Source organism: Falco peregrinus, chromosome Z (genome assembly GCF_023634155.1).
Source record: "Falco peregrinus isolate bFalPer1 chromosome Z, bFalPer1.pri, whole genome shotgun sequence".
Classification (NCBI taxonomy): Eukaryota; Metazoa; Chordata; class Aves; order Falconiformes; family Falconidae; genus Falco; species Falco peregrinus.
In genome coordinates this window covers 25,724,697-25,749,692 of record NC_073739.1, presented here as the reverse complement: position 1 = coordinate 25,749,692, position 24,996 = coordinate 25,724,697, and the positions used below count along the sequence as shown (strand labels likewise).

General features: G+C 39.2%; 1 protein-coding gene across 1 annotated transcript in view; it reads right to left on the bottom strand.

The window, feature by feature from the left end:
• The window catches only part of EFNA5 (ephrin A5), a 214,665-nt gene that overhangs the window by 6,955 nt on the left and 182,714 nt on the right, over positions 1-24,996 (bottom strand). Inside the window, exons 4-5 of the mRNA XM_055791401.1 lie at positions 2,656-2,721; positions 2,192-2,272 (exon numbers count right to left, since the gene is read on the bottom strand). Coding sequence (XP_055647376.1) covers positions 2,192-2,272; positions 2,656-2,721 — 147 coding nt within the window. The remainder of the gene's footprint in view (positions 1-2,191; positions 2,273-2,655; positions 2,722-24,996) is intronic.

Below are 24,996 nucleotides of genomic sequence, written 5' to 3'. Positions count from 1 at the left end.
TTTGCCCGACAGGCACAGCTGCAATTTTTGTTTAGGGACTTTTTATTTTTATTGTTAAGGAGGAAGAGAAGGGGAGGGTAGGAATAGGGCCAATTACTGTCAACACCTCTGAAACAAGTGTGTGGTCTCTATAGACCAGTTTCCTACAAATTCCCAAACAAATCCAGTGAAATTACAAGGGTTCAAAGATCACGCAAATGGTGATTTTTAAAAGAAAGGTGACAGTAAATAATCCACTGAACATTACCCTCCTGCCTCTCAACTCTTCTGTCTACTGTGGAAGAAGACAGTGGCAGGCTAGGGGAGAGCACAGAAGCAGAAGATGCACATCAGAGGCAGGTAAATTAGTACATGGCACAGATCACATGCAACAAGATCCAACGAGGCAGTGGCAGAAAAGTGTGACAGCAGCTGGCAGATCTGGGAATAGCTGTTTATCTAATGGTGACTGGTCCAAATAATAATGCAAATATACACTGATGTCAGGAGTAGAAATTTTTGGTTTCAAATCTTCTCATTAAAGCTATTATTTCCTCCTGGTAACAGAACCAATATTTCATCTTAGACAGCAGGATGTTCTTTGTATGATTTTGGTTCCATGTTTTGCCTGCTGCTTTCTAACGATATGCTTTTGTGATGGTGCTAGTTAGGTATAACCATTCAGTGGGAAGTGAGCAGCACTGCTGAAAAGAAATGCTCAGCAAGTTCACTAAAAGCAGGCTTTTATTACTCAGATGATCTCTTTGGTAAACCAGTAACAGGATAAATACACATTAATAAGCCCATGTTCACCACATCACAAAATGTAAAAAAGTGCACTGAGTTTCTAGATTCATGGGTTATCTAAAGATAGGGAAAGATCATCCCAATGTCTTCTGTAGAAGAACACTGTTAATAAAAGTACAAATGTACCTAATGTAAATGCACTCTCCTTGCATTTAGATTTGCTAAGAGAACACCTTCAATTCTCAAAAAAAACCCCACTTCTAAGAGAGTTCTGAAAATCCTCTTAAAGAAGAAGAATAAAATCTATCGCATATTCATAGGTAAATAACTGGGTAACTTGTGAAAGCCTTATTGATACTTCTGTATAAATAATGACTTTCAGTTGAAGGAACTGCAAATAATAAAGAGCAGAAAAATAGTATGTTGTTTCATACCAAAGGGGAAGTCTCTTTCAAATAGCGTAAGAGAAAAAAAAAAACTATCTCGGCAATCTGTTCTTAAGGGTATGTGCTAAATGGTATGTGATTTTTTTCTGGTATAATTTGTTAATTTAACTGTGTATTTTAATTATTGAGACTTGAATACAACACTGTATACGCAGCGTAGGTACACATAAAACAAACCGGTATTACTACTATTGCAAATACTTCTCCTATATACCTGCCTAATTTTAGTGTTATAAGCTATCCCATTGAAGTTGGTGGGATTAATCACACCCCTAGAATTAAACATGCTTCTATTTGTCATAAACCTGAGCCATACAAACATAGTGACACATCAGCTTGATTGATGGTGGAAGCTGATCTAACTTTGCCCTGGGCAGATGAGGGGTTTTACATTGCAAGCATTATTCTTATTCTCATTCTTAAAACAGTGTTTTGCAAAAAAAGATACACATCCCCCCCCAAACTTCAGTTTGCTTTAATAAAAACAGAATAGGAATTTTTATATATAAATATGTGTGTATATATATATTTCTATTTATATTTTTATATGTGTGTATATATATACCTCAGAGTGTGTGTGTGTCAGCTGCATGCCTGTGTCATGCACCAGCAGTAAACAAGCAGTAGTTCAGATAGTCTTTTGAAACTAGATGAATTGTGCCCATCGACTCTATTTCTAGAACTTTGGGCCCAGTTACTAAGTAGAGTGTTTTTCCAACATGCTGAGTGTTTGATTTGGAAGGGCCAGTAATTTCAGGATGCTGGTGAAAACTTTACACTGGCACACCCTGTATTTTATTAAACCACATCATCCCAAAAACAAATAAAGCAATACTGTTCCTCCCCGGCATTAATAAAGGATACAGAAAATATATCATAAGTGATACTAGCACTGCTAGAAATGTGCAAAAGCTGAGCAGTTGTACCATACAAAGCATGCAGAGAGAAGAGGAAAAAAAGTACTGAAGCATCAGAGGGGTACACAAATTCATTAGAAGAGATTCTCTAAGCATACTAACCTGCTGGTTCTAACGAATTTTCTACTTTGTCGTTAACATCAAAAACACGATCATGAACACCTATAGTTTTCATACAGCTGTCTATAACAAAAATAGAGATAACAGCCAAATATGTTAGTAAGACACCCTTACAACTCCCCACTTTCCTTTTTTCTATCTATTTACTATATATAATTAAGCATATTTATATTTTAAAGTTTGTGGCACTTGTCCAAATGCCAGTATAGTCTTGCATTTGTACAACAGTTTAAGAAACAACAAGTTAGCAACTGCCATGTATTTAAAACAAAGTTTTATGAAAAATGGTAAGAAAATACGATGAAAATCATAACACAAATGTTGCTGTACAGAACAGATACACAAGATTTAACAGTTAAAAAAAAAGATTTACTGCTGTTTACCAGACCACGCAATAAAGCATGCACTACAAAGCCACCCTTGAAAGCTTTATCGGAAGAACTTACTTGCTGGTCGCACAAAGACCTTAAGCTTTAGACAGGATCTCCTTCCATTATCTGGGATCGCAGAAGCTGTAAATGGGGAAGAAGGAAAGACAAGTGGACGAGTAAGTGAGTGAGAATGGAAATCATCTTCTGTGCTAAAATGAAATATCCCTTATTCTTCCTTCATCTGAAGGGCTGGACATATTATACAGCCTCTGCATGTAAAGCCTTCAGGAGCACAAAGTAGCTTTGCTGTGCTGCAGTGGGTTTGCATGGCAAGGTTTTGGTAGTGGGGGAGCTACAGAAGTGGCTTCCGTGAGAAGGTGCCAAGAGGTTTCCCCCATGTCCAATGGAGCCAACACCAGTCGGCTCCAAGATGGATCCACCGCTGGCCCATCAGCGATGGTGGTGGTGCCTCTGGGATAGCACATCAAGAAGGGGGAAAAAAATAATATCTGCACTAGTGGAAGACAGGAGTGAGACCATGTGAGAGCAACAACTCTGCAGACCCACAGGCCAACAAAGAAGGAGGTCAGGAGGTGCTCCCAGCACCAGAGCAGAGATTCCCCTGCAGCCCGTGGTGAGGCAGGCTGTGCCCCTCAGCCCATGGAGGGGCACATACCCACACTGCAGCTCATGGCAGACCCCACGCCAGAGCAGGGGGATGCCTGAAGGAGGATGTGACCTGTGGGAAGCCCATGCTGGAGCTGGTTTGCTGGCAGGACTTGTGACTCCATGGGGGACCCATGCTGGAGCAGTTTGTTCCTAAGGGACTGCACCCTGTGAAGGGACCCAGCCAGGAGCAGTGGGTGAAGAACTGCAGCCCAGGCAAAGGACCCACATTGGAGCTCATGGAGAACTGTCTCCCATGGGAGGGACCCCACGCTGGAGCAGGGGAAGAGTGTGAGGAGGAAGGAGTGGCAGGGACAGCATGTGATGAACTGAACGTAACCCCCATTCTCAGTCCCCCTGTGCCGCTTGGGGGAGGAGGTAGAGAAACAGGAATTAAGCCGGGGAGGAAGGGAGGGTTGGGGGCAAGGTGGTTTTTTTTTTTCTGATGTGAATGGTAATATATTTTAACTAATTTCCCCAAGTCAAGTCTTTTTTGCCTGTGACGGCAATTGCTGAGTGATCTCCCTGTCCTTATCTCGACCCATAAACCTTTCATTATATTTCCTCTCCCCTGTCCAGTTGAGGAGGGGAGTGATAGAGCCACTTTGGTGGGCACCTGGCATCCAACCACCACATATGCAAAAGCAGGGGAAGAACTGCACATTTTATTCTAACCCCTTTTTTGATTCTTTTACATTGAAGAAGTGAAGCACGTGGTATTTTCAATGTTTTATTATCTCCTTTCACCTTTCCACACCTTTTTCTCAAGAGGTTGTTTAATACAGTTTCTGCTGTAATGCAGATGTCTACTCTGAAAAATTACACTTCAGAATAATTAAGATCACTTAGAGAAAAGCTAGTCTTGAAACACTAGGCCATAGGCTTCAGCAACACAAAAAGGGATGAAAAAACAAAATCACATGGAAGGTGACAATGCTAAAAACAGAACTATGTATATAGTCCCACAAAAGCAGAAATACACACCATTAAAGTCTATAGCAAAGTCAGCCTCCATAAGCTCCAATACATCTGCCTTTGCTGAGAAAATACTTGCTTCAGTAAAAACATGATTCCTTGTGTTACATAACAGATCAAAACCAGCTTATTCCTTCTTTCTGCTCTCCCCCATCATTTCCCATTCAAAGTATTCCATTTTAAGAGTACCTACTGTATCAGAAGAAAAAGAGTAAGTGAAAACAACATGGCTAGCACTAATGCTAAAGATCATACACATAGGATTAGTGTCACCACCTAGTTATTTCCCAGGAACAAGTGCTGCTGTGCAAACTTCCTTTTTAGAATGGTGCTTGCCTCAAAATCCATGACCATAGGGAAACCAGACCGCCTGCCACCACAGACTGGACTCCCTAGTGTATTGTCTGCCAGTCTGAACATACTGGTAACCTTCACCAACATCTGCAATTTTGAAATTGCACATTGCCCTGCCATTCAACATGCATGCTGGCAACCAAGCAACTTGACTTGGGCATGCAGACTTTCCATTGCAAAAGACGATTTGCATACACTTTTTTTTTTACCCTTCCAAAAATCATCCAAGCTATAGCTGAAAAATATTGCCTGGAGCACTGCAAATTAATTTTTATTTCATTGCATAGTCTCCTCCATTGTTCAAAAAGCTATGTATTAGAGCAGAACAAGTTCCATTTTGTGGCAAATGGCAACTATTGGAAGCTGTCTTGATTTACAAAAGATGATTGGGCCAGCAAGATATTAGTTTGTTCTGTTTTTCATGTTCCATAAATTTTTATTAATTCTGTCCCTGTTTGTGACAAATAACTAAAACGTGTTGTACACAGACATATGAATGCACACTCTGTCTTCATGCTCAGCTCACACTTGAAGCGCTCCTCAACTAACTTGAAATAAATTCCCTTAGTCTTTGATGATGTGTTTCCAAGGCAGGCGTCAGCTTTTTCCTAAAAAGAACCAGCAAACTCCGTACAAACACAAAAAAAGGAGCAAATTAAAGAGTCCAATACAGCTAATGCTGTGGTTCTGCACCTGTTGGTAAGTGCTTGAAAAATTGTTTCCTTCTTTTAATCAAAAGACAAAAGTGTGCAGAAATGATGCTCCCCCTTCACAATGACAAGCAGTTAAGAAGTGTTAACAGCTGGCTTTGCTATAGGCTTTTACTAAATCAAAGTCAACAAAACTCCCTCTACTGACATTTACAGTAACTGGTGTGTTATTTAGGGCACAATATTTGCACTCTGTGGTTACAGTCAGGAAATTGTGTCCTTTCTGTGGCCCTCATTGAATATATGCAACTGGCTAAATGCTTTGCTCAGCGTAAACAGACAGTTGTAGATTTCTCAAAAGATAAGAATACTATAGTCATTACCACATTACTAGCATAAAGGTGGAAGTAACATTTGCAACATTAGCCAAAATGTCCCTACAGTAATTTTATCACTAATGGATTTTTCCTGCTCAGAAGTTATTTCAGAAATGCTCACGACACACATTTTTTTAAAGGCAAGTTCTAGCTTTGATGCCTACATGCTTTTGTTTATGTCCATAAAATAAGCATGTTTTGCTCACTGCTGTTTACTAGAATAGTCTGTTAGTCAGTGACTAACTAGCTATAACAGCTAGTGATCGGCCATGTTGTTTGGAAGAAAAATATTAAAATCTCTTCCCTGCTTAAATCTTTTTCCACCAGTCCTCACATGGGTTTGTAACTATAGACTATCTAATGAACTGCAGTCCTACTGCAACCACAGCACTTGCATTTCAGTCATCATCCCAGAAACTGACACTGTTTTAGCAATAAGTATGAAAAAGTGGGGCTTTTTTCCTTTCCAAGGAAATTATGTACTGTCAATGTCTGCAGTAAACCCAGAAGGATTCCTCTTTAATCAGTGTTTTACTCCTTCTGAAGGAATAATAATGAATAATAATAAAACAAAATATCATGAAAAACTATTCTCTCACATCTGCCTCAACAACCAAGACCAAGGTGATGAAGGGATATGCTATAACCTTTGGCCTTCCTGAGAAATTAAGAACTGCTTGCCAAGAAGCATGACTGCAATAAATTTGGCTTTTTATTTCCTTTTCTTTGCCTCTCTCTCTCTCCCTTCTTCTTTTCATCTTAAAAGAAAAAACACAGACCAGTTGAAGTTTTTGCCTTAAGACCGGATGTATCACCCACAGGGAAGAGTCAGGTTGGCTCATATCATTTGTCCTCCTCTCACACACGTCACAGTTACTTTGTCAGTATTGTTCTGTTCTCTTTTCTGTCTTCTTTATTCTGCAATATTTTGAACAATATCCTATGAAAACCATGCCTGTTGAACTAAGATGTCCAGGATATGACAGCAACAGCTGGAATATTTTTTTTAACCCTCTAGCTCAAGGTATTTTTTCTCCAAATGTTCAGCACATAACACATGCTTTCTACTATGGAAAGCCAAGAGCCCTCATTAAATCTGGGGTTTTTTGTAAGTTAATGCCTCAAAGCTTGAACTAAAGTTGAAGTTTTTAAGTCCTACTCTTCTACATTAAAGTAGCTTTAATGGCAAACCCTTGCTAAAGAGGACAAACTCCAAATCAGGGTGGTATGTTTGACAGTAGTTGACTAAGAGCTACAAAGAAACACCAAATGACCAAAGCAATACAGTAGAAAGGATACACTGCACATATAAACATTTACTAAGAATGAATGCTAAATATGTTTTTTCTGGAGCAGCCATAATGCTGCAGCTGTGAGCTAACAAAAGCTAGGCTTACATGAAAAATTGTGGGATCAGTTTAAGCCAAAGCTCTCCTATCAAACTGACTGCAACTGGAAAAATTCAGGTCTTGACTTCAGGACCTAAGGGTAGGGAAGTGCTTTAGCAGAAGGAAGTTCAGTGATTTTAAGTTGTTTTCCTTTCAGGAAAGATGGGTTTCCAATGCAGCAGAGTCTGGCAAACTCCCTGACACTCTCTTGCATGCTTGCAAGAGAGCAACATTGCTGAACGCTGGAAAAACAGAAAGAGAACAGCTCGCTGTCAGATGGGATCTGTTCTAGTTGCTCCCCAGGTAAACCAACTGTTCCTGTTGCTACATTCCACTGAAATTAGCTACAGTATATGAAAAGATGTCCTTTCTAGGTGGTGCAAAGAGAAATTTCATTCTCCTTTCTGCACAAAACCAGGTGAGCCCCTAAGGCTTTGGTATAAGGCTTTTCTACTTGTCCATTTTAAAGGTGGTATTAGCTATAAAATAGAGGCCAGTTCTAAAAGTAGGAAGCCTCTGATGCTAATGGAACCTGTCCCATGCAACACTTTCCATTTCAAAAGCCAAAATTCCCAAGGGAAAAAAAAAACCAAACCAACCCTGAAACCTTGCTGCACAACAAAAAGAAACTTCTGGAAAAAAAGATCCCTTATAAGGAGCAAAGGAGGTTATATCCTCTCTTTTTTCCCATGAATGATATTAGAATAAAAAAGGTCTAACTGGTTTAGTTCATGTCAGGATGAATCACAATGAAAATCAGAGTGGGGACTCCGTAGTGTTGCTGGTTTGAGCTGCTGGTTCCTGTATGTCATTACAATTCCTGTGACACTTCACTTCTCCCCTCCCCTATTTCACCTTTACCAGCAACTTCATGACAATCTCCTGAGTCTCTCTTTTAAAGAACATGTTACAGACTTCATGGTTGCATAAAGACTTGGCATTAGAAGGAAGTACATACTAAAATCCCTCTGAAATGAAAAGATATATATGAAAACACCTCAATTATTATAAAAATAACTGGTTTGGTCTCTCTTTTTTTTTTTTTTTTTTTTTTCTCCCAATAAGACAATTCCACGGTTCAGGAGACATTCAAGTAATGATCTCCGTGTTCTTGAGATGAAAATTTCACCTCTTTTAGTTGAATTAGAAAAAAAACCACAAACCACCCATGCAATGAACTAATGCACATAGGACTAGATCCAAGCTGGATCAAAAAAATGGCCCATAAAGACAAATCATATGACAAAACTGAACCAATTCTGGTTACCATTTTTATACCCTGTAAGGAAAGGGAGTGAAGAAAATTACTCTTTCCTCATCTAAAGCCAAACCATAAATATCTCAGTATTTGCTAGCTATATTTAAATATTGGGGAAAAAAAGAAATCCTGCTCCCTTCATCCCACTACTAAACAGTCCTCTGCTAGAAAACACATGGCACATTCTTAATATATTAGATATAAATAACAGGTTAGGTCCTTCCTCAGTCTGAAATGGCTTAGAGGAGTTATTCAGTGACTGCAGGAAGCCCCAAATAGAGAACAAGAAGTAACATACACAGAAAACAGTGTGTGTGTGGGGGTTTCCCCAACAGTTTTGCAGTTGCATTTACTATGTTAAATCCCAAAAACTCCTTAAAGGAGTCATCAAGATATGGCCCAATCAACTTACAAAGTAAGCTAATTAAAAAGTAAATACACAAAAAAGGTATTAAAATTTCAAAAGTAACTTGGTTATGAGGACCTGCTAGTCATGTAACAAAAGCAGTAATTAAGTATTCCCTTTCCTGAGACAGGCAGCAGTTTGGCTGGCAACTGAGGCTCAGTTCCTAACCTAAGAGCAAGTTATTAGGCTGCCGCATATAAAATCTGTCTCAACCACCCTATTTACTGATATTCACATGTAATCAGTAGCTTCCTCTCCTTGCTTCCTCACTCATTCTTAGCTTTCTAATTACAGCATTGCACCTTTTCCTAAAACACAAGTCCTGGTATAGAAAAAAAGAAATAATACATGCAATTCAAATCCTCATTCAGGACTACAAATATTTTTAATATTCAAAGCACAATCCGCTATGGGCCCTATTAGACAGCAAAACTGGAACCGTTCAGTGTACAAGTAGTGCTGCCTTTATCTAAGTCACTCAGACTTGGTTTTAGAATGAGGGGACACTGGTAAAGAAGCATCCTTTCCTCACATGGAAACCCAACACCCCTCACTGCATCTTCTCGTGGCCCTGATATAACATGCTGCAGACGTTCTGCAGATAATAATTGTCTTACTACTTTGTATTTCAAGTTTCTTTGAGTATTCTCTGAAGCAGTGCTCATTAAACACTGCAGACACAAGTCTGTTCTCACTATTTTTTTTTAACTGAATTGAATGTTTTCTTCTGCTTTCTGCTAAGATGCCCTGCAAAAAACTTCTTGTGGAGAAGGTCTGACAAATGACACCAAGATCTCACCTCAGTTCACTGCAGATCTACTACTACCAGCACCCTTTCTGTGTTACACAAATTCTGGCACTGGTAAGTGCTTCACAACCACAAGCACTTAAGAGAACTACTTCGGAAGCCAATAGAGAATTAATTTTGAACTTATCCCTAGCACACTAAATTGAGATGCCACATGCATTTAGCTGGAGTAAACACCTAACACTTGCTGCCCAGTTAAAAGGGTTGCATGTGTAACTTCTGTAATCACCTGAGAAACACCTCAAAAAGAGAACCTGCAGCAACCCCATACACAGGACACTGTGTGTTGTAAACCAGAAACTCAATGTTTATGCAGTCCTCCCACTCTCCCAGTCTTGCAAGTTACAATCTCTTCAGGAGAAAATATTTATAGCTGTGATTTGCCTCTAGCCCTTTCAGGCACAATACCACTCCCATTAGTCAAATGCAATATCCAGGTAACCTTATACAACCTGCAAATCATAATTCCACCAACGTGAAGTGTTTCAGCATCCAATATCTTCTGTCAGCTACAGAGCTTTAGAAAGTTTTATTTTTAAGAACAGTCATCTGCTTCTTTCTTTGTAAAGAAATCAGTATGTGTGAGAGCATTAAAAATGCAGTTTTCCATTATGTTTGCCACAGGCAATATTTCTCGATTTGTGCAAGTCAAAAGAAAAAAATAGCCTATTAGTTGTTAGAAGAGCTGAGCCTTTCCCTTGTAGGTTTTCGTGTGATTTACCATACAGCACAAATGTATGCAAATTAGCCAGGTAAATGCAGGATTAGTTATTAATATTCTTCTCAGACTTTAGATAGAAAAAAGTTACAAATTTGCATAAATGTTACAACTGAAAAAGTCTGCTAGAATTTAATAAAACACTCCTTTGTGCACATACATGAAGTAAGATCCATATCTAAGGACAACAAAGTGGTCTTCAAAATTATTAATCAAAAAAAGAAGCTACCTGAAATTATTTACTCATAATTTTATCCTTGTAAATGTTAATAAAAAATTAAAAATAGATAAATACTGGTCCAATGGAAACTCCAGCTTCTACCAATACTTGAGTTTAATTTGAAAGAGTCTTTGCATGTCTGCTCTTTCATTCCAACATACCAGCAAAAGTTTTGTTCTGGTAGCATAAACATGACTCTATTCTGAGAAAATTGAAATATTGAATATCCATGACTTATTCATTCCTCAGACCTAATAATTAAGCACACTTCCTCAGTAAATCATAATTGAGCTTATTTGTATCTTTGCTACTGCTGAGTCTACCATGTGTCTGTATTTAGTCATCACCAAGATGAGACCACACAAAAAAAAAAAATACTGAGCAAGTTCAAGTCTCAGAAATCTCAAGCCAAGAGACAAAGAAAGAATATTGTCTGGAAAACCACCTGATCTAGGACGGCCAACAACGCTTGAAAACTAAGAAAAATTACCTAACAAGGAAAAGAAATAAACAAACAGATGCAAGGTCACAGCTAATACTGCATATGGCTTAGTACAGACAAAAGTACTATGGATACTATCCAAAAGAAGTTTTAAAATTCATAGTATTAGAAGGGCACTTAATACAAATGCGTATTTCGCTTTCATTCTGCATGCTCAACTACCTCTGTATGAAGGTAAAAAAAATCCTATTGTATTTCTGTACTCAACTCCGTGTGTGTGTATATACATGCCTACACACATACAGACATATTCTGCACTTTATGCAAAATATAAATCATGAAGTGCACCACAATGGAGAAAAAGACTTGATAAAAGCTGTGTGCACAACACAAAGAGAAAAAAGATTGTGAAATACTACTTTTATTTCCTAATGTCTTATACCTAATTTGCACTGGCTTTGAACTGTGTAAAAGCACTGGGTTATTATGGCCTCTGTCACAAGTGACTATATTTCTGAGACCACCTAAAAGCAGCCTAGGAAATGGAAATGACTTGCCATACAAATGCTATTTTAGTGAGAGTTCTTGGAAGAAAGCAATACATAGTTACTGTTTCTGCATTAGCACTTAATGTTGATTTAACCGACCTATTGCAACTGCTTGGCCAGAAAGAATATACTATTTCTTGCAGTTCCTAATCCATTGCAGGTTATACACCTAGTTGAAGGCTGCATGTATGGGAAGTAGGTTTCAGATCAAAGTCATACAAAACAAAATCAACATGTATGGTAAGAGATGTAAACCATGGACATGCAGTTTAATTAAGCCATTTGCCCAGTACTTCCTCTTGGCATGATGCAGACCTGCATCTCTCTCAGGAAGGTCCCTTATCTGCTCTAGAGGGTGATTCAATGATGAGACTTCTCTGTGTTGGCCTGGCTGGTGTACTGAAGTCAGACTTCTAAAGCGCAGAACATCAAAGCATCTCAAAGCCCACTCCTTCACAGTGCTGGGTACCTCCAGAGGTGACCAGCAGCTGAGGGCTCATCTGAGGCAGACAGCATCACTTTGGATCCTGTCCAAATGTTTATTATAGTCATACTGTTATCATCTGTCCTCTCAAGTTGCCAAGTCCAGTTGAGTTCAGGAAAATACAAAATCACCTCAGTGCAGGGCAGCCGATATCCTTCACACCTTCAGGAGGACAAAGCAGACATTTCAGCTGCAGAAGGACCCAGCCCTGTCTCAGCTGTTCTCCTAAACCAAGCCCTGAACCAATACAAGAACTAAGCTCAGCTGTTCTTGACAAAGACTTTTTTTTTTTTTTTTCATAAAAGCAAGAACAGTTATGTTAGTTTATGAACCAGGGCAAAGCTGTCAACTAACTGCTGCCTGAGCTTCCTAGAGAATCATTCTTGCCTCTGTGGTACTTTTTCTCATTAAAAAACAAACAAAGCTCAGCTGGAAATAAATGAAAGGCATATCCTACCCTGAATGGACTTTTAGTTGTGAAATATAAGGAGCTACAGATGAAGAAAAGATCATATAGTTGCTTACACACAAAATATTTGCAGGTCTTCCTCTCATATAAGGAGCTTTCTCTTTCATAAATGCAAACTGTGTTACATACCATAAAATTAGGGCTAACGTTTCTGCACTAGCACAATATAAATTACTGATGTCATACTTTTCTATTGCAACAAACCAACACTTATTAACTAGAATGAAATAAAAACCTCAGATCTCATTACTGTTTTCAGCAGCATTAACAAAACCAAATACAGTTATTGTACAATATTAAGACTGTATTAGAGTAAATTGCTAATAAAACAAGTTAATACTATCAAATAGAACATTTAGAGAAAAATATATCCTCCTCATACTTTTCATAAGCACTTTTGTACTTTGATTTTCCCTTAGTATCACTAGAAACAAAATGTTTTTCTTCAAGCAGGCTATCTGTTTTGCTAATTTCCATCTCTAAGAGCTAGGCATAAGTAAATCCTTTGAAGAGACATTATAGTCTTATTAGAAATGACCTTCTCTTTTTGATCTTTAAAGCAACATGTTCACCCACATGGAATTTGTGGGTTTTGTATCATATTACTAAACCTTATATACTTTAATGGACTTCATATTATCCATGTCTAGCTCTACCACTGCTGACAGTATAATCAAAGCAGAGAGAAGCATTCTATTCTAGTCCATCTTCATGGGCTTGCCACTATCTTTAAAATATTTAGAAACATTTCTAGCTTCCTATGCTATGCTTGTAAATTTTGTCAGTTTATAAAAATACAGAAGTAATTATAAATGTTGTATTATGCTAGGTGTGTGACATGTACATACACATGAAAAGTTACCTCTGCTGCCTCACCTAAGCAAAGCAACAAAATACCTTGTTTGTGTTTTGTGAAGGGGGAAGATGATGTAAAGTCAGGAAGAGATCTTCGAGAAGCTAGCTGCCTTAGGGTCAGGGGAAATTCGGAAAGAAAAGCACAGACAGAGAGGTTGTATTTTGTTGTTATTTAAAATGAAGGCAAGCAGTGTGAATAACGCAAGTCTGAATGTGTTTGAGTGCTCATGCATGCCCAGAACTTTGCAAATGCTGCTTAGAGAGAATACCATTGCTCAAAAGATTTCTGAAGGGCTTTTTCTCTTGGTAAAGCTCTAACAGTGCCTTGGCACAGCCTTTACAAAAAATGCCTTTATGTGCACAGTCAGCTCTTACATCAATAAATCCAAATTTGTGCAGGATGAAAACCAGATATGAAACTGGAAAGGTAAGGTTTGTAAGGCACATGACAGACCACTGTAACTCAAGCTACGCTGAAAAGTAAAGATTCTCAAGGCAGAGACTGTCTGTTTCATTACACCTACTATGGTGGGGTCCCTGGTCATGACCGAGTAGAGTACAAACACAGTAACAGATGCCAGCACTATATTAATACCAGTACATCTCTATCAGGTGAATTCCCAGTTTGCTCATGTCCTGCAGAGGGACTATTGAACCTTCAATCACTGTACCATATGAGCCAGAAATTTTTATCTTTCTTAACTCTTCATTTTGTCACCTTTACCATGAAAACTTCTGGAACACATCAAGCTGAAGTTTTCTCTTTAACAAAAATTTGTCCAGTGTACCAGGCAATAGCAGTTTTAAACTTCTGGATCCTTGCTTCTTTCTTTCACTTGTCTAGCTTCTGTTCAGTGCCACAAGTCACACTCATGCTTTGAAATCCATATTTAAAAAAAGCCAACCTATGTGAGAATAGCCCCAGCCTCATCAAGTAAAACTGCTGCCTTGTCAGGAATTCTAAATGTTTCACCTGTGCCACAAAAGGACTGTAGACTGTCATAACTATGACTGTGGGAAAAGTCTAAAACACCCATGGGACAGCTAACCTTTCATTTTACTCTCCACAAATTATTTCCTTCTGTGTTTTTTTTTTTTTTTTAGATTAATATATACCACAGGATGTTTAGCCCTATTTCCAGTGATCATTCCCAGATGAACTCAAAATTATATATATATATTTGTACACTTTTCTACAACTGGGACTCAAAAACTTTGGTAGCTTGGAAATAATTTCTTAAAAGCAATGAATACCACATCAGACTGCTGAAATACACAGGTACCTCTTGAGCTTTTCTCTTCCTGAATGCTGTAACAATTGCTCTTTCAGAACAGAAGCATTTCTCCACCTGTCTTCCAGAAAAGCCCATTTCACACTAACAACCCACCCAAGCAGATTGGGAATTGCCATTTCTCTTTGCCACCTGCTACTTTCTGATCTAAGTGAGCACCTCACAACTGCAAGTTTGCTCCTCTACTCTTTACATTTTAACCAGTTAAAGGAACTTGTGTAACCAAGCTGTGAGCGGCTTCTAATACGTGCTTCCCATATGTATCTAAGATCATACATACGGAAAACATTATGCGATAACACAAAACCACATACTTGAAACCTCCTTGCTGAAACATATTTCACTTCAAAAGAGATGGACAAAAACTCTGCCAAGTTAACTTCTCTCAACCACACCGTATCTATCACTGCTTGATTTAAGTGCCTCTGACCTAATGTGATGTCTTCACTCCTCAGTGGGTGGAGCCTTCAAGCCTGGCCATACTGGAGCAACACTGGTAGTCAACTGCACAACGCCTATCCCATGTTCTGTAATTATGAAGAGCTACTTACATTTGTATCTCAGTTCCTGGCTAGTCCATAACAAAGAACATCTGCACTGGATATAATTCTGGTAGCTGCGCAGAGCTGCACAACAGTGTGCATCAAATGCTTCTTTCCTCTCATGTTTACAAGAAGGTTCAGTGTACTGAGTTTCTCTAAAGAAGCCTGGATACATGCATTTACCTTAGCATGGAAAAGAGTCACTCTAAGTCCATGTACCATCTCCTGGAGTTACTGCAGCAAAACATGCAGCACTCAGAGAAATTCCCAACTGAACAAACAAAACACTTGTCTGAGATCAAATCTCTCACTTTGGGGTGGGAGAAAGCATCAGGTCTGCAAATACATGCACACTGTTTGATCTGGAGTCTTAAACAAGGGTAGCAGATGCCTCCATACACAACTATGAATTATATGATATGGTTATGTTGGCTGGATGTCAAAAGTCCTGAGGATGCCTACATGGATGCTACAGTACCAGGTAAGGCAGGCTGTGCAAGCCTGCTGCTTGCCCATCCCGCTCTCACAGCTGCCTCAGGTGCCTACTGTCCTGGAGCATGGAGACACATGGGATCCAGCATGCCCCAGCAGGACTTCCAGCCAGGACAACAGTGAATCTGGGTCTGTCTCATGGCCTCTTTTGGAGACCGCATAATCAGAATCAATGACACAGAGGCATTCTTCTCATTCTGTGTTGCTAGTTAATTTTTAGGATCTCTTTAAGCTTTCAGTTCATCTTTTAGGGGTCACTGAATAATTTGTTCTTTAGCCAAGCAAGAGTGCTTGTGGTACACTGCTGCATTTTTCTGTTCTCCCCTAGTGAAATATCCTGCAGAGACAAGAATATTTTTTTCTTGGATCAAGTTTGTTTTCTTGTTGGTTGGTTTTTTTTGTGTGTGTGTTTTTTTTAAAGCCCATGAGGTGTGTAATCAAAGCTGGCACTGGAGCATCCTAATTACAAAACCCAGCAAGGAACTTTTGCACACATTTTGTGGACTTCAGATTTCTTGTTCACTGAATCTTCTTGCTGAGAAAGTAGAGATCATGAGAAAAGTTCAGGAGACAGAACCCAGATTCGAAGTGAATCACTTTTCATTTCTGCCTTTAATACCAAGATCAAATAAAGAAAAAATGACACTGTATTTGTAACATATTGTACCATTTTTGTGTGAGAAAACATCCTGAACTCCTCAGAAGGATGACTGATGTGGCGGGGGGGAAAGGAGATCAAGGTTTATGGTTTTGTTTTGTTTTATTCGAAAAAATCATGCATGTTGACACATAGCTGCAGAAAAATTGTAGTAGGTCTGAATGACTACCAGTGCTAGCTGCTTTCTGCTGAGCTGAAGTGACCATTTTCAGATCCTTTCAATCTGTGGTGAAAGGATCATTACCATGCTACTCCCAGGAAGTCAGTCCTCCTGCAAGTGAGCTCCTTTGTTATGAATATGGAACAGATGGAACCAAATCTATCTGCTCCATAGGAACAAAAACACTTACAACCTAGCTCTCTCTATTAAAGACTCTACTTGGCTCCTTTATAGCATTGGCTTTCTGTGCACTGCTGTGAGGTTTTGACTTTATAGAAAAAGGCACTTCATAAAAGCAATAGTTCCTACTCTTAAACTAAAAGCAGCCTAAGAACTGCAAAAGATGAATGCATAGTTTAACCCACGTGGCTCCTTGGAGATATGCAAATATTCGATTACTATTTTTTTAAGTTGAGAAAGGATTTTTTTTTGAGGAGGAGGAGGAAAAATAGCCATATATTGCAAAGACAGTGCATCAATGGCAGTGAAGTACATAGATGGCAATACGCTGCTTGCTGCAATAAAGGTTGAATCTAACTATGTTATTGCAAGAGGCAACATGGATTTTGTTTGTACGTAGGTAAGTGTGGATCAAGATGACACTTCTGCAAAGAAATCTGTATCCATCTTTAAAAATTGACTTTTTGGTAAGAAGACAACCCCCCCTGAAATTAGGTACCCACCATGAATACAAAAAAGATTTAAAGCATCAATTTGTCTCCAAATATTGCCTCTTGTAGGGCCTACTCCCTAGATTTTAATAGAAACTATATCAATTCACACCAATTAACTTTGTAAATCAAAAATATGTATAAACTGTAGTTGAAACCAATAGATTTACGTACTGACTCTGCTCGTTAAGCAGGTGCATGTAGAGTGTCTGTCACTTCTTTTACTGTTAGAACAATAATGAATGTTTATTCTTAGCTACATGCACACAGATATGGTTTATATCAACTTCTCACAAAAACCCATACAACAAAAGTCAGAAGCCTCCTTTACTCACCATTTAATATGTTAATACATTTACCTTCTGTCTGCTTTTTCAGGAGTAATTGAAAAAAGGATTTCTATGGCAGGATGCTTTGATTCTAACTAAATCAAGTTGTCAGCCAAATCTCCCCCCACCAGTGAAGGCACAGCTTGCCTGAAGTCATAACCTTTGTTAGTGGAAGGGAGCTGGCCTTGAAACAGATCATGAAGCAGATGTTTATGCCAAATCAGAGTCTAGGGATACACAGACTACGGCAAATAAAACTCTTCTCCTGTCTGTTCAATCATTTCAATTCCCTGCAGTGTGAAATATGAACTTGCCAACAAATGGCCGGTGCACTATTCAGCACAGCAGGGAAAGCAAATGCCAGAGAGGCACCAAGGACTGGAAAACTCCTTCATTAGGTCTGCTTTTCAGCCCAAGCCTCAGCAGTGACATGTGGGAGCCACTTCCAATGGAAGATGATGGTGTTTGTAAAGACAAGTTTCCATCAGCTCCAATTACAGAAATCGTGTGCACTTGCTTGGGGGAGGAGAAGCTTCCTATGTCTGTATCCACAGACCACAGCCATTAGCAGCTTACAACAAAGGTGGCGGGGTTAAAAATATTTTTCTTTAGTATTTTCCCACCTGAGATATGACTACTGATAAAAGGCCCACCTACAGCCTCAAAAAAAAACCCTAAAAAAAAATCTCATCAGCTAAATGTCAGGGCTCTGCTACACAATTTATGACAAAAGCACTACAGGAGATCCCACTGCTGAGTAGTGGAGCATTTTCATACCAAGAGAGGGTACGAGCCCTGCTCTCAGCACCTCTGAGGAGCATGGCAGGACTCAGATGGCACCACAGCAAAAGGCCAAGACAGCCCAATGCTCCAGCACCCTGTTATTGGTCTCTCCATCTAGATGTTTCTGTCTGATTAAAGCATTACCTGTCTAGAGACACACACTTGCTCTTGAGAGATAGCTGTTTGAAACTAGTTAAAGGTAAAAGAAACCTTGTACTTTCAAGTCAGTTTCCATCCCCATCAACACTACAATGACTCTTTTATGTGTTTCTAAGCTAACAGTTGCACTTTGTGTTAAAAGGAAGAAACCGCTAACAATACTAGACTATCTTTGCTCTTGATTATGGGAAAGCAGAAATGGAGCTCAAGGTGATAAAGAATATTGTATTTGCACATTAAAAAAACACCCAAACAAACAAAAAAGGTAAAATACAAACATACCATTCAAAAGAACCTACTGACAAGCTTTCAAGATGTTTACAATCTGCAATAGAGATCACATTTTCAGAAGAACTCAGTGCTTCATGTGAAAAGCATTTTAGAAACCAGGCCAAATCTCTGGATACCTAAGTGACAGCTAAGTACTTCTAAAATTATGACTCTAATTGGGAATGCTAAGCACTTCTGACATATGGCCTGTAATATGCCATCTATTTATTTTACCTATTTTTGGACTAGGATCAAGGAAGAACAGAATTAAAGTTGCATATGTGGAATTTACATAGAACAAATAACAGATATTGCATTTACCCTGGGTTTAGTTGTGTTGCTGGTGGTTGCTTTTTTTTCATTTTCTTTTTTTTTTTCTTTTTTGAAAATTTGTGTATTCAGGTGCATTTCAGATCAGGCCCCTGAAGTCCAGATTCCACTTAAATGTAGATACACCGAAATCTATGTCATTTTCAATGACACTGACTTGACTGATGGTCAAGTCAAAAAAGACCATGATGATCAAATAATCTGTGTACACAGTTGTCAGATTTTTTTTTTACAATTCCATTGAAAATGAATCAAATTGATAATTTTTAGCATTCAATGCACATATGCTATCTCTATTTACTTTTCAAACCCAAAGCAAAACTATCACTGTGACATTCATGTCTATAAATAAAAAAGCTGTTTCTTCATGAAATATCACAAAAAAACACCACTAATTTTTGTCTTTTTTCCCCCTCCCCTCACAGAAAATTACTATTTCAGGGTCTTCCTCCTTCAGCCTAAAGCACAGTTGCTGAAGAGCTAGGGCAATTTTGGGAGAGTTTTGTTGTTGTTTTATTTGTGTGGCTTTTGTTGCTGACTTCTTTGTAGAATACACTTGCACTTAAAATTTCACCTCATTTTGATAAGGGTGAAGTGCAGATTTAAATGTACTTGTTAGCACACAGAATACCATATGCTGTTCACAAGCACTCTGTGAAACACATATATCCTTGTGGAAAATCCAGTGAAAAACTTGTGTACTCATACAAGTACCAAAAGTCCAATTTTAACATACATTTCTAAAGCAGAGTGTCCCTCATCCTCATAGGTGACACAGTGCTGAAAATTTTCTCTTCCTTTTCTGCCTGCATCTTAGATGTGGCACCAGTTCCCCAAAATACTTAATTTTGCCTTATTTTTCACTCAAAATATTGTCTAGTTGACTACAAAAAAGTCCTAGGTAGAAATAGCTCTTCTCAGCTAGGTTAGCCTATTAAGCATGTTCCCAAGCTAACTCTTACTATACATCTTTTAGACCTGTGCTAAACCTAGAACAAATAATTGCATTTCCAAATTATCCCATAATTTGGTTAGAAGCAATGCTATCGTTTCTGATGAGAATGAGCAGCTGGTGTGGCTGTGTAGAGAGAAGTTTAAGGGTCTGAGAGTGCACAGCACCTCAACTCACCCCTCACAGCAAACACTGATTGTTACATAGAATGAGGTGCCAGGTAACTGCAAAGCTACTGGAAAAGGCAGTTTCTCCCTCAGTTAAGAAGGCAGCGATAGCATGGCATGACAAATAGTTTGGAGAACTCCACTGAAAATGAACATTTTATATTTCACATCCCAAGGACATGTTATCAAGGGCAAGAAAGAACTGGTCAGCTCAGCCTGTAGAGGAGAAAGATAACCTGGTCAAAGTGTAATACAAGGGCCAGGAGGCACTGGCATTTTATATTACAAACATCTTACCTTTCAGCAGAGTTAAAGGGGGTTAGAAGTTAGAAGGAAGGGGGGGACATCCAGCATTATGGTGTTTGTCTTCCTAAGTAACTGTTACACGTGATGGAGCCCAGCTGTCCTGGGGATGGCTGAGCACCTGCCTGCCCACGGGAAGCGGTGAATGAATTCCTTGGTCTGCTTTGCTTGTGTGCACGGCTTTTGCTTTACTTATTAAACTGTCTTTATCTCAACCCTTGATTTTTCTGACTTTTATTCTTCTGATCTTCTCACCATCCCACTGTGGGGGGAGGGAGCGAGGGGCTGCCTGGGGCTTAGTCACCACCAGGGTTAAACCACGACAGTATTTCATAATCACAATAGCTAAAGCCTTTAACACAAAAGATTACTTTTTATCAAAGATTTAACTAATACGTGACTTTTTCAAATTACTATTTTTATATATGTGTGTATATGTATTTATATAAAAGAGCATACAACTCATACACACATAGCTGCTAAATAAATACATGATAAATATAGGAAAACAGGTCAGTTGGTGGCAAAGAAAACAGTTACAAATATTTTGTCATTTATGAAAGAACAGTACCTCTAAGCCAACACTCGGCCTTAGGGAAAAAAAATTTAAAAAATAGATCTTTCACTAAATAGATTCACTGCAAATGTCAGACATGGTTATATTAAGCCATGGATATGATCAAATTCTCAGACTCCACTGAATTAATCAGCTGCCCTGTACTACTTCTGGGGGAAGAGGGGGCACATTAACTTTGTGTCACAGGAGTTCCAAAACCTCCATGAAACACAATCACCCCTGCTGAAATCTCTTAAGTTGGATGCTGAACAGAAGCCTTCCCTATTACAGTCTGAGTATTAGCCATAGTAAGTTTCTCAGGGGAATAACACTACCTCTACCGATTTTATCATGCCCTTTCCTTGTGAAATACTTCACTGAAAATAATTGGAACCTAATGATGCTTCAGAGGAGTCTCTATGCGGGAAAAAGCAATAATAGGAAGAAATGTTATGTTTGAGACTATACATTCTTTTCACAGGATCCTTAGACATCCAATGGGAACTGTCAGAGCCACCAATCAATTAATTTTCTAATCTCTCTGTAATGAGTTTTTTCCTCCTTTAACCCTTGTTTGCCTCCTTTGTAGCAAACAGCTGATTTTTCACTTGTGTTTTCATTTCCTTCATTTTATACCACCCTAAAATGCTGAAGTGGAAGAAAAACGGAAGCTAGTCAGAACAACATATAGCATGCCTAGTCTTTAATTCTTTGGAACATGATAAGCTCAAAAAGTAGTACGCTAGGAAATGGATTTTTTCCTGTCCAAAACACGTGGAAGTGTGAAGGTCATGTTGGCAGCCTGCCCTGCATTGCTGTTAAACCCTGCAATATTCATGTTGACCTCTTTCTTATCATTCTAGTCATTTCTTCACACCATGTACTGAGTTCACGGACCAGTCCTACAGTTTTCCACAGAACGACTTGCAGATGCACAGAATATGAAGCAGTCACCTGTACTACTTTCTCCTGGAGATCTAAACAGGGCACAGGAAACCATCTTGAGGAAAAGAAAAGCTGGGTGCAGTCAAAGAAAGAAGAAAGCTTGAAGACAAAATGAACCAAAATGTGCTAAAACAGCAGTTAGATAGACATCTCACTTCCCCTATTGGAAATCTGGACTTGCCAAAAAAGATATGTGGGTCTGTTTTTTTTAACGTCATTCTGCTTTGTTGATTAACCTGTTTCTGCTCTTAAAACTAATTACACCATCTTGTGTCTCTGCTGTATAATTTTATCAGAGGTGACAAATCATGCTGGCAGTGACAGTCAACACTCAAGTGGCATGTATAGTAAAAGACAGTTTTCCTCAAATGAATTGCTGAAACCGTTAAATCTTTATCTAAATGCCCATAATAGCTGTTTTGTTCTCTGTGGCAGTTGGGAGAAAAAAATGTCTTCCAGAAAGCATTTTGGCAGCCAATCTGCTTGTTAATAAAACCTGGAGAAACATTTGTGATTAATATAAATAACTAATTCCACTTTTAATGCCTAAACGTGACAGTGACTAATTTACACAGTTTTGCCTGAGCTGCCACTGAGCAATGACAAGTGGGACTGCAAACAAAAAATGTTGTTGCACTGGTGTACGTTTCTAAGCAAAGCTACCACAGGTGCAGCACGACAGATGAGAAACCCTACCTCTGGCAACAGCTTCTCAGCATACTGGCTAATGCTCTGCTTGGGCCAGGGGGAAAGGGTCAGTGGTGAAAGCTTCTATGTAAGTTGAAAGTGGCAGATTTTGTACAGACATGGGAGCCAGTTACAACAAACTCTGAGGCTGTGAGGTGGCTGTTAATTAGTCGGCAGCATTTTTTAGTGCTGCAATGGAAGACAGCTAAACTCCTACCAACTTAAGTTCAAAACTCAGTACTGCAGCAAAGCATGTGGGCTGGAATGTGGGCACTTCGCAGCACACCACTGAGCAGCTGTCAAGGAGCTGCTTCATTCCTCAGAGGCAGTTTGTGATTGCACAACTACTCTAGTGAGACCCAGGTAAGATATACAGCACTATCAATGGTGAAAAATAAATAATATCCATATTTCAAGGCTTCAGACAACTGGTTTGACAACAGAAATCTTTGTCTTGAAATAAATGTGATATAAATGTTCTTACACATGATTATTAATTCAAAACTCCAGCTGCATTATAATTTGCCTGCTTATATTCAACATATTAATAAAATAATTTTAAAAGTCTTACAAAATCTAAGAACATTTGAGAACAGATTGCTACACAATAACCTACCCATGTCATTTGCTCACATCTGAACTCCACAACACTGTCATCACCCTCACTGGAACATATCTTTATTTCTGACAAAACATGTTTTGCTTCTGCACTTCTCTCTGATAAAGAAACACATTTTCTACCTTGCTGATGTGCCTATGGACTTTTCACTATGCCATTCCTCCCTTCTACTTCTTGATGCTATTTACAGAAAGGACCTAAGGAAGCCAGATCCCACCTCCACGAAGCATGAATGAGAACTGCACAGATAACTCCATTTCCCTGGGTAAAAACAGGTTCATGACTTTTCTGTGCATCACCAGCCAGAAGCAGAGAGGTGTTAATACCAAGCCCTCTTCAAGAGGAGAGGCTGCATTCTTTTACAGTCCCCAAGATGTTGAAGACAGACATCTCTTTTTCAGCCTAAGGCTACTTTATTTCTGCTCAAGATTTCTCAGGCAGAAACACATTCACATGTGTACAGACAGCAAGACCTGCTGCAGCTGCTGCTAGAGACCTTGACTTCAGTCTCAACAGAGGGCTTTGCTGCAGGATAATTCATTCTTCAATGCCTCACAGCTGAACATCTTCTGCAAACCCCTAAAATATTAGAGATAAGTAGTCCACAGTTTTTAATGATATAGGCATCAAGATACAGGAAGATGACCCAGTATTACTAAAAGCAGAGGTGTCAAAAAAAAACTACGTAGGAAGAAATCCAAGCTCCTATCTTCACAATATCCCCACTTACAACTCTTAAAACATAATGTATGTTAAGCCCTTCTAGTGTATTTTTCCCCGAACACATTTTAAACACCACTACAACTGAATTGTCAAGGCTCTTTAAATTGATTAATATGCTCCCATTCTGATTATCCTTCAAATAATTAAGATAATTTCACCCCCAGAAGATCAGCAACTGCAACGTTATTCCCCATATCCATCATGAGGAGCCTGGTTACCTTTGTGCACAGAGGTACCACACAAGTGAGACTCTGATACACCTTCAGGCCATTCTTAATTCCCCAAAGCAGTGCTGTATCTAGCTGGCTATACCACTTGATACTTTTAATATTAAATATCTATGATGTAAAAGGGAAGCCAGGGAGATTTTAGAGGCAGTAAAAATCTCATTTGACCAATAACATAGATCTGAGGATGACCTACTGCTTTCCTGAGGGAAAGTAGAAACATTTGGAAGTCTGAAAAGACTTTTCTGTAATTTTTCAGACTAAAGCACTTCTATGCATTTCTGAATACTCTGTGAAGAGTCTTATTCTATGTGATTTATATCGACTTGTCAAGAATCTTGGAGATAGCAGTATTAACTGCATATGCTTTTAATCCTAGAATCATTTAGGTTGGAAAAGACCTTTGAGATCATCAAGTCCAATCTTTAACCCAGAACTGCCAAGTCCATCACTAAACCACATCCCTAAACACTGCATCTACATGTTTTTTAAATACCTCCAGGGATGGCAATTCCACCACCTCCCTGGGCAGCCTGTGCCAATGTTTCACCACCCTTTCAGTGAAGAAATTTTTCCTACTGTGCAATCTAAACCTCCCCTAGCATAACTTGAGGCCATTTCCTCTTGTCCTATCACTTGTTACCTGGGAGAAGAGACCAACCCCCACCTGCCTACAGCCTCCTGTCAGGGAGTTGTGGAGAGCAGTAAGGTCCCTTCTGAGCATCCTCCTCCCCAGACTAAACACCCCCAGTCCCCTCAGCTGCTCCTCATCAGACCTGTGCCCCAGCCCCTTCCCCAGCCCCGCTGCCCGTCTCTGGACACGCTCCAGCCCCTCGATGTCCCCCTTGCAGTGAGGGGCCCAAACCTGAACACAGGGTTCGAGGGGCGGCCTCACCAGTGCCCAGGGCAGGGGGACGGTCACTGCCCTGGTCC